The 12691-nt window shown below is 38.1% G+C and overlaps 2 protein-coding genes across 3 annotated transcripts; both read left to right on the forward strand.

Moving 5' to 3' along the window:
* Window positions 1-884: 884 nt before the first annotated feature.
* LOC133959384 (type-2 ice-structuring protein-like) lies at window positions 885-3437 on the forward strand. Of its 2 annotated transcripts, none has more exons than XM_062394539.1 (9): window positions 885-1010; window positions 1102-1211; window positions 1894-1947; window positions 2038-2079; window positions 2158-2208; window positions 2292-2383; window positions 2541-2666; window positions 2756-2852; window positions 3010-3437. In XM_062394539.1, the coding sequence occupies exons 2-9, from the start codon at window positions 1148-1150 to the stop codon at window positions 3078-3080; spliced, it is 597 nt and encodes a 198-aa protein (XP_062250523.1). In that variant the 5' UTR covers window positions 885-1010; window positions 1102-1147; the 3' UTR covers window positions 3081-3437. The 2 variants fall into 2 exon arrangements, with proteins under 2 accessions (XP_062250523.1, XP_062250524.1); XM_062394540.1 differs by having other exon boundaries at window positions 2161-2208.
* A 2098-nt stretch (window positions 3438-5535) lies between these two features.
* On the forward strand, window positions 5536-8164 carry LOC133959383 (ladderlectin-like). The gene is made up of 7 exons (XM_062394538.1): window positions 5536-5704; window positions 6373-6558; window positions 6636-6686; window positions 6770-6861; window positions 6953-7078; window positions 7199-7295; window positions 7417-8164. The coding sequence occupies exons 1-7, from the start codon at window positions 5641-5643 to the stop codon at window positions 7485-7487; spliced, it is 687 nt and encodes a 228-aa protein (XP_062250522.1). The 5' UTR covers window positions 5536-5640; the 3' UTR covers window positions 7488-8164.
* Window positions 8165-12691: the final 4527 nt, after the last annotated feature.

The raw sequence follows: 12691 nt of genomic DNA on the forward strand, positions 1-12691 counted from the left end.
TTCATACTGTTCACTTTCTTTATTAAGCTTTTTACAGTATATATCACACACATGGACTCTTTGTTAGATTAGATTAGATTAGATTCAACTTTATTGTCATTGCACAGTACAAGTACTTATACAACGAAATGCAGTTTAGCGTCTAACCAGAAGTGCAAAAAAAGGAGTTAAAGTGCAGAGTATTGTGCGTATTTGAAATGCAAATAAATAAGATATGTACAGTAGCAAATATATATGGAATAATACAGTATTAACAGGTATTGTATGATATAAGAACTATGAGCAGTAATAACTCCCATTTCAACTTCCTGTGGCCAAAGAAGGACTAACTGTACTTGTAATATTTAAATATTTAATTTTGTTTTCCATTTTTAAATTAAATTATATTCATTGTTAACCTAATTGGCTATAAACTTGATTCTGATTCTTGTTTATCGAGTATTGTTTTTGGATGTTACATTCCAGCACTTTTTGTTACTTGTAAGTTTCTGGTTTCATTTTCCAAACTGCAGTACAGAAATGCTTTAAATCCTGCTTCAGTCACTTAAAAGTGAAAAGGGTTTATTGTTACAAAATAAGAATATTCTTAGAACTATTAGAACCATAATAATGTATAATTTCTTAACGTATAATCCCAGTACAAATGCCTTGCTAAAGTAATTGTTTACTTTTTGTCAATCACATGTTCAAATAAGAGCTGTCAGGTATTTTCTGGGTCACAGCATCATTAATGTTTTATCACTTTATCACTCAGGTCATCACTTTATCAGTCCAATCAATATTGTTGATAACACTATTTCCTTATTGACTTTGTGATTTATTATTGTTTAGTATTCAAGGTTGTCTTCAAGAGACAAAAAAGACAAATTTAGATCAAAGTGCATTGATCACATGCTGCTCTGTGCTCTACCTGGGGTTCAGGTTTGTATATAAAGAGCAGAGCAGCCTCCTCTTCATCACTGCAGCATCAGCTGATACCTGAAGAACCTCAACACACATCTACCACACAGGTAAGACTCCTGCTCTTTCTCTGTCTCTTTCACAGAAGTCTACTTTATTTTCTGCCTGTTAACTGGTTTGATTGTCTCTGACTCCCTCCAGACGTTAAGTCTCTTCATCAATCTTCATCGTCCTCAACATCTTCATCATGAAGACCCTCCTCCTCCTCACGGTTGTGCTCAGCAGTGTTCTTGCTGTCACAGCGCAAGAAGGTCAGATTCACTTTTCACACCGTATAGTGTCTTCAGAAACAGTTGTGCAGGTCCACATGTCTTCAGAAATAAACAGGTAAATTACTTGCTGCACAAAATGAAATATTAATAAAACAGTGAATTAGTTAAGAATAGAAATAAACAGAAAGTGAATATATTTTTTTTTCTAGAAATGTAGATAAAAATTAAATGATGATCAATCGTTAAGGACAAAATGTGGAAAAATTTGTGAAAGTACTTTTCAGTACACAGATTGAAAATGTTGTCGTCCTTGCCGTTTGTAATTGTGGGAACAATATCTTATAGTATATGAAGTATTAATCATCAGTATATGATTTTTAAAGTGTTATATACAACATGTAGGAATAGATGCATTTTGCATCAATCTGTTTTCATGATGCTGATTATTAATCCACATGACTCATTCAGTGTATATAAATAACAACTGACATCACATTAGCAAGATGTGACCTCACAGAACCTTTTTATTCTGAAGGTCAGAATCCATATGGAATTTTTCATGAACGTGACCACTGTGATCCCCCATAGTTTATAAGACAATACAGGGGGATGATATGAATCCCAGATCCACACCTTTGTGTTTGAATATGAATATGAAGTAAATAAATTAAATCATAGACCAGTGACGTGAAGCTTCCATTTCCTTCTGTTCTCTGTTTAGTCGAAGCCGTTGAACCAGTTGAAGGAAAACAGGAGCTGCAGGAGGAAAACCTGGGTAAGATGCTCTCACATAGAAAACAACCTGAACAACCAACTGTGTGTTTGACTGATCAGTCTGTAACAGAGCTCCTGTTTTCTCTTTCAGTCTCAGTGGCAGAAAATGAAGCTGGAGAGTTTGTTCCTGAAGGTAAAGGAGATGAATGAATGAGTGAATAATTATATTCTGTGTTTAATAGTGAAATACTATCTTGTTTTTCATCTTTAGCAGAAGAGCCTGAGATGTTGTCTGCTGGAGAGATGGCTCCTTCAGTCAAAGGTTGGTTGTCTTTAAATGAAACATTGAAACAGACTCTGTCTGTACAATGTAATGACGTCACATTGCTCCTCTCTGCTCTGTAGGTCGTTTCTTTGTGTGTCCTGCTGGTTGGGAGAGATACAAGAGCAGCTGCTATCTGTATGTGAGCGCTGGCAAATCCTGGAGCAACGCTGCGGTAAATTTACTCAAAGATTCACTTACAGCTAAAAAAAGTGTACCTGTTGCTCAAATGACAACTGATCTTTCTTTAACATGAAAAAACTCATTTCATTAACTTAACACAATATATGTCTGTATACGTGTGTGTGTGTGTGTGTGTGTGTCACTTTCAGGCCAATTGCAATAATCTTGGAGCCACCATGGCTTCTGCCCATGATTTGTTTGAGTACAGCTTCCTGCAGCAGCTGACCCGTAGGGCAGGAAGCACAGTGGCCTGGATGGGGGGACTTTACTTCCAGGTTATTACACTAAAAAAGACAGAAACAGACCATTCATCGTCATAGTTAAAAGTCTGATGGTTGTTAAACTTCATGCTACGTGTGTCCAGGGCTGGAGGTGGGTGGACCAGAGTCCCTGGAACTACAACTTCTGGAGCGCTCATCACACTGTCAGCGTATACCAGTGCCTCCACGTCAAAACCAGCGGTAAGATAACATTTCTATCAGTAACATCAATTCTTTACTCTTCATTAGCTAGCACCATATGTGCTCTATAAAAAAAAAAATATGGTTCTCATTATAGGTGAAATCAGGCTTTTATTATTTGAGCATAACATTAATGAACCCATTCTTTCTGTTTCAGCTGGTTGGGCCAATAATAACTGTGGTATTACATGGCCGTCCATCTGCAGGAAGGGCACTGATGGCTGCTAAACCAGACAGCAGCACACACGTGTTTATTGACCTCAATCATCATTAGAATGTGAAGGAGGACATTTTGCCTGTTAGCTTACCAGAGATTTGAAAAAAATGATCAATCTGTCCTGGATCAGGAGTTTGCAGTGTTGGTGCAGAGTGTTTCTGCAGTGACAGATCTGTTGATGGCTTCTTGCTGTATATGCTACTTCTTCTCTCTTAATGTGATGTAATCAAATGCTACGATATGTAAACGGGTTGAAGATCAGCAAAGTTGTTTTTCTTGTGTTTTTGTACTTTGGAATATATGTTTTATGATGAATAATGTTCAGAAGATGTTAAAATGTATTAAATAAATAAATGAAATGAACATTGCACAGTGTTATTCTTGCTCCATTCAGCAGAATTAGCATGTGTTCGCTATTCAATAATTATAATAATGTAGAATATAAAGTACAACTCCAAGAATCTTCAGATGCTTGATTGCATCTACTCACTGTTTAACACTGCTTTTGTACTACTCTATAATGTTAACATGCAGGATGGCTCACAGGAGAGGGAATACCTCTGCAAAGGGCCAATAGTCTTAAATTCTTCAAGCTGAACCAGATTGCACAAACTCATAGATGATAGTTTTATAAATGTGCCTTCTTTTTCATCAGGATCCATTAATTTTTTTCTGAGGGACCTATTGAAATATGAATAATCTAAAAGTTAAAGTTAAAGAAAGTCAAAACAATTATTTCAGCCTCCAGCCCTTTGTTCAGATGAGCACCAACGTTTGATGTTTCTTTCTTAGGCCCATGTCTCATCCCTCCATCTAGTTTCATGGAAATCTGCTCTAGAGTTTTTTGTGTGATCCTGCTGACAACCAACAAACCATCCAACAAACAAATCAAGAGACAGGGAAGACAACATAACCTTATCGGTGGAGGTCATTAACTCGTTTGTGATTGGCCAGTGAGCCAAGAAGAGAACACGTCCCCAGCGTGCTCTCATGTGGACAGTCCACTGACCCACTTTGAATTCATTACATTGGGTTAATGTCACCACATGATCCTTAAATAAAGTACCTTAAACAGTTTGTCCCTCATTGAAATCATAGAGAAACAAGATTTCTTCTTCAAATTCAAGGAGTGTCTCCATGTTGACATTGTGACTGATTTCAATTATATTCTGGTAAAATGATATCCTGACATTGAAATTTAGTAAACATTTAAAAGAGCAAATCAATTGATCCTGTGTGATCTGCAGACACATTGAGTTGTGGGTCATCGGCATAACTATGCAACTAATTTGCGCCTCTGGAAGACTTTGATGTTTTGTATGTGATGTTGCACTGAACCTGTGTTCTCCAGTGAGGAAGATCCTAAATCCACAACATGAAAACTGCTACATCAGGAAAACACTTGCACAACACATTCTGTAACCGAGTCCTGTAACCGAGCATGATTGAGAGATTGTTACATATAATAACATAACTTTATGTATTTTTAACAAAACTTATAATATAAAACAACTTCTAGAAATGAGAGAATTTCAGTTTTACAGTGACATTGTTTATGGAGTGAAATTAATCCAATTTGTTTATTGTTTCATATATTAATTTTCAGTTCCACAGTTGACTGTTTGTTCATGTGTACGTGTGGTTTTGCAGGTTTCCTTGTAAATTCCCTAGGCTGTTTATCTTTCAGGGCACTGGCACGTTTACAAAAACTGTTATATCACTTAAGTCATGTTAGATAATTAACTTTAATACAACCAGAATTTTTTTTATTTTTGCAGTTTGGTCAGTGTGTCTGCTCTGGTTGTATAGTTTTACAGTGGGAGTTTAAAAAAATGACGAAGAAAAAGTTTTTACTACTGTACTTTGGTACTGTTCACTTTCTTTATTAAGCTTTTTACATTGTATAACACACACATGGACTCTTTGCTGTCTCCCACTTCAACTTCCTGTGGCCAAAGAAAGACTAACTGTATTTTGCATGATCCAGTCCCTAGTCTTTATTAACACCAATTGCACAATGTGATTTGTAATATTTTATATTAATTCCTGCACATACACATATGTCTAATATTGGACATTAACCTGATTCTGATTCGTATTTATCAAGTATTAATGTCGGACATTATTATCCTGAAATGTGTCAATCCTGCTTTAGTCACATAATATTGAATAAAGTTTAGAGTTATATTATTACTATTAGAATCATAATAATGTATAATTTCTTAACATTTAATCCCAGTCAAATGCCTTGCTAAAGTATTTTACTTTCTGTCAAACACATGTAAAAGAAACAGGGTTCTCTGGGTGACAGCATCATAACTGTTTATCACTTTATCATTCAGGTAACTATTTCCTTATTGGCTTAACATTTTATTGTTAATATTTTATTCAAGGTTATCAAGATTGGATCAGGTTTGTATATAAAGAGCAGAGCAGCCTCCTCTTGCTCTTTCTCCGTCTCATTCCACAGAAGTCCATTTTATTTTCTGTGTGTTTGCTGGTTTGATTGTCTCTGACTCCCTCCAGACGTTTAGTCTCTTCATCAATCTTCATCGTCCTCAACCATTCATCATGAAGACCCTTCTCCTCCTCACGGTTGTGCTCAGCAGTGTTCTTGCTGTCACAGCCAAAGCAGGTCAGATTCACTTTTCACACCGTTTCATGTCTTCGGAAATAGTTGTGCAGCTCCACATGTCATCAGAAGTACACATGTAAATTACTTGCTACACAACATGAAATATTAATAAATACAGTTAATTAGTTAAAAATGAACAGAAAAGGAAAAGGTTGTTTTTTTTAAAAATGTAGATGAAAAGATAAGCAACTGTTAGGGACACAATGTGGAAAATTGTGAAATTACTTTTCATCACACAGATTGGCATTTTTGGTGTCTTTGCCTTTTTTAATGTGGGAACAATATCTTACAGTATGTGAAGCATTAATAATCAGTTGTTGATTGTTACCGTGTTATATACAACATGCAGTAATAGATGCATGTTGCATCAATCTGATTTCATGATGCTGATTATTAATCCACATGACTCCCTCAGTGTATATAAATAACAACTGACATCACATTAACAAGATTTGACCTCACAGAACCTTTTTATTCTGAAGGTCAGAATCAATATCGGAAGTTTCATGAACGTGACCTCTGTGACCCCCCATAGTTTATAGGACGATACAGGGGGATGATATGAATCCCTGATCCACACCTTTGTGTTTGAATATGAATATGAAGTAAATAAATTAAATCATAGACCAGTGACGTGAAGCTTCCATTTCCTTCTGTTCTCTGCTAAGTTGAAGCCGTTGAACCAGTTGAAGAAAAACAGGAGCCACAGGAGGAAAACCTGGGTAAGATGCTCTCACATAGAAAACAACCTGAAAAACCAACTGTGTGTTTGACTGATCGGTCTGTAACAGAGCTCCTGTTTTCTCTTTCAGTCTCAGATGCAGAAAATGAAGCTGGAGAGTTTGTTCCTGGAGGTAAAGAGATGAATGAATGAGTGAATAATTTTATTCTGTGTTTAATAGTGAAATAATATCTTGTTTTTCATCTTTAGCAGAAGAGCCTGAGATGTTGTCTGCTGGAGAGATGGCTCCTTCAGTCAAAGGTTGGTTGTCTTTAAATGAAACATTGAAACAGACTCTGTCTGTACAATATAATGACGTCACATTGCTCCTCTCTGCTCTGTAGGTCGTTTCTTTGTGTGTCCTGCTGGTTGGGAGAGATACAAGAGCAGCTGCTATCTGTATGTGAGCGCTGACAAATCTTGGAGCAACGCTGTGGTAAGTTAAATTCTTTACTCAAAGATTCCCAGAGACAGTCAAATCGCAATTTTTAAGTTTATAACAATTTGTGTTTGTGTCTTTTTTTTAGGCCAATTGCAATAGTGTTGGAGCCACCTTGGCATCTGCCCATGATTTGCTTGAGTACAGTTTCCTGCAGCAGTTGACCAGTAGGGAAGGAGGCACCCTTGCCTGGATGGGGGGGTTCTACTTTCAGGTATCCACCATCAATCTATCCATCAAAGTGCCTGCAGCATATGATTCACTGTCATAGTTCGGCTTCATGAAGTCTGATAAAAGTCTGCTGGTTGTTAAACTTCATATGGTATGTGTGCAGGGCTGGAGGTGGATGGACCAGAGCCCCTTCGACTACAACTCCTGGAGTGCCCAGCACACCTTCAGCCAGTACCCGTGCATCTACCTTAATGCCAGGGGTAAGATTTCCATCAGTCACATCAATTCCATAGCGACTACCAGTAGCAGTTAATGACGAGATTTTTTTAATATTTAAGATTAAAGCACACAATATTAATGAACAAATGTTTTCTGTTGCAGTCGGTTGGTCCAACCATAACTGTGGTAATGAATGGCCGTCCATCTGCGTGAAGAAAACTGGCACCTTTTGAACATGACAGCGTGACACATGTTTGCTGACCTGTATCCTTATCTTAAAGAAAGTGAGGGAGGATGTTGGGAGTGTTAGATTAAATAAAAAAACGATCCTCTCATAGGAGCCTGCTTTAAAAGTGCTGTGTGTTTTAGCAGTGGCAGATTTGTTGATAACAAGAGAACAGAAATTGAAATTCAATAAAAAAAAAGAGCTATCCTGTTGAAGCTCTTCTGTCAGGTCAATGACCTGCAGGTTAGGTATCATTGGCCAGATTCCCTCTACTGAATCTCTCTGATACTTAACTTGCACTTCACCCACAGCATGATGTATGTATCATAACCACTAATATATCAAGAGTGTTCTTTCTTGAATGTTGTTGAATCCACTTGAGACCTTGGTATATTTTCGAAGTCTAGATAATTATTCCTCATACTTTCAACTTCAGTGATGTAGTTTTAAATGGCTCTTCAATCTTATTCATTAAAAGGTAAAATTATCCACAGCATTTCATACCTAGACTGAAGAAATGGTTATGGGCTAATTGCACATGTAGAATGAAACTTCTTGATATTGAATTGTAGTTTTTTTTGTATGTGTCTCAGTTATTAACATTCCTAAATCAGACTTTTAAACTATATTTAAATTGTTGGTGAATGAGGAGGCTAAAATACAAAATAAATTCCCAATGCAATGTTTCAGCATCTGTTTACAACCAGTCTTATAACTTTGACCCTAATGTCTGCATCAACTGGTGATTGTGCTTCTCAGACAATGATTTGTCTGTTCCATTGAAAGGAGTAGTTTGATCCAGTGGCCCGTGGCTTAACGATTGACTAAAAAAGATACAGCTATATTTTCTAAAGGAATCTTTGCTGATGGAGTCTAAACCAAACTAATGTATTTTTAGTCTATGTAGAAAAACTGAGCATTTGAACCACCCTGTAAACAGTTTCAATGTTACACTAGGACAATTATCCCTAAAAATAAGTCATTTGAATATTTGGTTTTAATTTTGTCATGCTTATATTCAGCTAACATCATCTGTCAGAAACTAATAGAATCACCAAATGATGTGCAAAACCAATTCAGGCACAGAACCACCTCAGCTCTGTGAAGCTGTGTCTCATTAACAGAGTCACGGTTGAAATCTCTTTCTTTAAGCCTGCGATTCAAGAGGAGATTATCAGAACAGGGTCAAGGTTAGGACAACGTCTGGGTCGTCTCCGAAAATGACTCGGAATGCGCCACTGAGAGACACAACTCTCCTCTGATCTGTCTCAGCTGGCTGCCATGGGTTGAGTTTGATTTGTCCAAGGGCCAATTCAACATGCGGCTCCATGCTGATCCAGAAATTATTCCTCATGAATGATTGATTCTATATTGAGTTGTGACACAGACACTGAGCAAGTCATTAAGAGGGCTGGAATGATATCAAGTCAACTTGACTCTGCGGGAGCTACACAGTACAGCTGATTGAAGTAGGATCATAAGGCTATGTAGAAACCGGTCACCTTTCTGTCTCCCCACCAGAAGGTTAGTCCTTACCTTCATTATTGTAACAGACAGGTTGATCTGTGACTGTTTTTTTATGTTGCAGGTCATTCGACAGAGTAGACACGAAAAGAAGATGCTGACATTTACAGTGTGTCAGTGATCCAGCTGAGCAGTGGTGAAGCCTGTCACTCACTCCAGCTACAATGACAGCTGCTGTGACGCCGTTTGGGTCTTTCCATAGTCCCACTTATTAATTTCAGTGCATAAGGTCCATTCATTTGGGATTAATCAATCACTTTGAACCCAGACGATGTAACTCAAAATGGTCAAGTGACACATTGGACACCTCTCACCCCCCAGTGGTGGCCATTTTGGCTCCATAAAGGAAGATAATGAACCGCCAGTGTATTATTGATCTAATTTGTGAAATGGTGGCAAAGGATGGAGGACAAGTCATCTGGCCTCTTCACACTGTGCTGTGCCTGTCTACATGTACGACACACAAGTTGAATGGTTGATTCAGGTCTGGTCTGAGGTGTGTTTGAGTCAATTTGTGGCTTGCCCGAGATGGTGTTGGAATTTCCTGCGGCATATTACATTGAAATTCTCCACCTCTGATCATGAAATTTTATTTCCATTTTAAGGCCGGAGCGTTCCTTTTGATTCAGTTTCTCTCAATTTGATCTGAACCCCACAGCCAAATGCTTTGAATCCGCTGATAGGGTGCATTCATTATTTACCATACAGTTAAAGCAACAGGTAAGAGCCTTCATATAAAGTGAACTAAGTAAAGGTAATAATCCTCAATTGAAGCTGAAGCCCGAACTTCAACAGTCGTGACACAAATACAGGATTCTGCCTGGAAGACGATGGGATTCACAGTATTTTACTCCGGTAGGTATTTATGTCACATCACATACCTTTTAATAGATATCGACTTATTGGAGGTTGTCGGCCCTTCTGGAGGGACCCTGGTTATAATGAATGTATCAGTAGCGAGTTAAATCCCTTTGTGCCCCAGAATCATGGGCTCATGAACTCAGGAATTGATTTCAGGCCAAGGTTTTACTGATCTCCTGGACTCCTGATTGGCCTTCAGCTCCCCTAAATGCTCCCTGGGGCGGCTGGTGCTGATGGGAAATGAAGCCATTATAAGGCCTATTGGTTGTAAACCACCCAGTTGAGGGAGAAGCTGGGAACAATTTCCTTCACAATGATCAAGCTTTCAATAGGAGAGGAGGAGGAGGATAAGTTACACTGAGGCAGGGAGAGAGAGAGAAGAAGGCTGATAAGAAGAGACTTATTATAAGCAGAATAAGAGGAAATATCTCTGTTGGTTGTTTGTATATATAGTATATTGCCTTGTTGCCATAAGATTGAAAAAAACTACTTTACTGTGTGTGTAGAGTCATTAAATGGAAATAAAGTGCAGCAGAATTTTAATTCCAATGAAAAATCACACAATTTGTCGCAAACTTTATTGAATAGTTATTCTAAAAAGGAATTGGTCCACCACTGTATATTTGCATGCTGGCATGGGGGTTGGGATGTATGTGTGTGTGTGTGTGTGTGTAGGACGTGTATAGACTGACATCTGATCATTTACATGGAAAGAGAAACCTCACAGGATCTTTGTACAATTGCATCCTTAATCATGGAATACACACAGCAGGCACAATAAAATGCATGGATTGCAGAACTGCCTCGTAGTAGTGGATGGCTTTTTGACCCTGCCAAGCGTGTGTGTGTGCACGTGTGTCGTTACACATCCTCCTCACCCACAGACAACATCAGCAACACCAGGCACGTGAAACCACATCAGCACAAAATGTAGATCATGCCGACCGAGAGCAATCTATCATACATTTACCTTGAGCCAGCGCAAAAACGTGTTCGCGTGAAAACAATTGCAGAGAAGTGTCAGGAAATCTATTTACCTATTTGTATTTACAGTACACATTTTAGTTTGCTCTGGCTAATGCTGCACCACCGACAATCACTTTTTCTTTCAGACTCAAACAGAACTTCTATAAAAGGCAGCGAAGAAGAAGTGATTTCCATTAGAGAGAAAATTGCAGTTTTATCTTTAAATTTGACAACATATAGATTTGTTCACTTGCCGATGCCCCGCTATGCATTTACGGCATTTTCTGTGAAATTTCTGATGCCTTGAACTTTTTTATATTGGTAAGGAGCATTTCCTGAACCATAACCATATCGGCACAGCTGACTACACTTATAATGGTATTGGCACTAGCTTGTATTTTGTAGGGATATGCAGCTGGAAAACATTGGAAGTAAAAAACCCTTGCAGATACCACTAATGCAAAGTCGTTGCATTTCCTCAGCAAATCCTAAGACATTTAGTTGAAGACAGAGACTAGTATACACAGATATATTTAATACAATCTGATATATCATATATATCTTCATATATTTATATTCATCCTTGTCAATCAAACAGCCAGTGTTCCTTCCAGGCGCACCAATGCAAACATACAGTTGGATTTTATAGCTTCCCGTTCCCGCTGCTTTGATCCGTCACTTACCGAACAATAAACCAGCGGGGTCGGATAATGCTGTGTCGCCTACACTTTATAGATCCTTTGCTATAATAAAGTCAAAGGGCATAACGACACTGGGTCTCAAGACAGGATAAAAACACAACCATGATATAAAAGGAAAACGTTTCCACACCAAGGTTTACTTTCATTACGTCACCTTTCTCTTATTGCGGGTATGTCTGTGTAATGGTCACACTCACATGCCAGTCTCTATAAACAACAGTTTACTGTCTGTTTGCGGGACAGCTGTGAAGGTACTGATAAGGTAGAGAGCCACAGCAAACAGCCTGTGTCTCACGGCCTCATGGTCAGTTGGGAAGAGGTAATTGAGTTTCAGCAACATGAGATAAGTCGGGCATGATAAAGTGTTCAGGATACGGTCGCTATACATGTATGGCTGTTCTAGCACCGTGAGGAATAACCTTGTTTGGCCATGCAATAAGTGTGTGTTGAAGTATGTAAGTAGGGAAGTATTTGATTATCAGGAAGGATATTTTCAGAATTGATGTTCACGTAGCATCGTTAAAGGCTTCTGTTTCTGTGTTAGACGTCTCCTGCTTTGTCTTCCAGTTATCACTAAATAACCTCAAGTGGCTTGGTTGCATTACGACTGAGATTATTTACCATGTGAGGATATGCAGTTAGCATTGAAAATATCTGACTCATCTCACAGCACAACATGATTTCACAACTGTAATGCTCTCTCTCTGTGGCGTGGATGGACCTGAAACAACCAATGATGTGTTTCTGTGTGAAATAATGTCAGAAACAATAGGTACAATGAGTTAAGGAAATTTTTCTACTTCTACTTTGTGTTAAAAGTGAAGTCTGCTGAATGTTTTCAGTGTAAATGTGGCTAAAGTTATGCAATTGAAAGTTATTTATATTACTTTGTCCAAAAGCCTTGGTCAAAGTATCTATGTGGAAAACATTTTCATGCATTCCTACAAACTTGAGTATTTACACTAATTTAGGCCGCTAGGGTCTCTCAATTAAAACAACATAGTTTTATGACGTCATGGGATCATGGGAGTTGTAGTCTTCACCAATGTTGCTGATGAAAATCTACCTTTATCTAACCTTTACATTACTCGGGCACAAATCATATTCAAGGATGAGGAAATGTGTTCAAGTTTTATTCACGTTACAAATAAAATGTCAA

This window comes from Platichthys flesus, chromosome 8, assembly GCF_949316205.1.
Source record: "Platichthys flesus chromosome 8, fPlaFle2.1, whole genome shotgun sequence".
Lineage (NCBI taxonomy): Eukaryota > Metazoa > Chordata > Actinopteri > Pleuronectiformes > Pleuronectidae > Platichthys > Platichthys flesus.

Coding starts and splice junctions, on each gene's coding strand:
- LOC133959384 (XM_062394539.1), top strand. CDS start 1,148: ATGAAGACCCTCCTCCTCCTCACGGTTGTGCTCAGCAGTGTTCTTGCT. Junction 1,212..1,893: donor TGCTGTCACAGCGCAAGAAG/GTCAGATTCACT, acceptor TTCTCTGTTTAG/TCGAAGCCGTTGAACCAGTT. Junction 2,667..2,755: donor TGGGGGGACTTTACTTCCAG/GTTATTACACTA, acceptor ACGTGTGTCCAG/GGCTGGAGGTGGGTGGACCA.
- LOC133959383 (XM_062394538.1), top strand. CDS start 5,641: ATGAAGACCCTTCTCCTCCTCACGGTTGTGCTCAGCAGTGTTCTTGCT. Junction 6,559..6,635: donor TGGAGAGTTTGTTCCTGGAG/GTAAAGAGATGA, acceptor TTTCATCTTTAG/CAGAAGAGCCTGAGATGTTG. Junction 7,079..7,198: donor TGGGGGGGTTCTACTTTCAG/GTATCCACCATC, acceptor GTATGTGTGCAG/GGCTGGAGGTGGATGGACCA.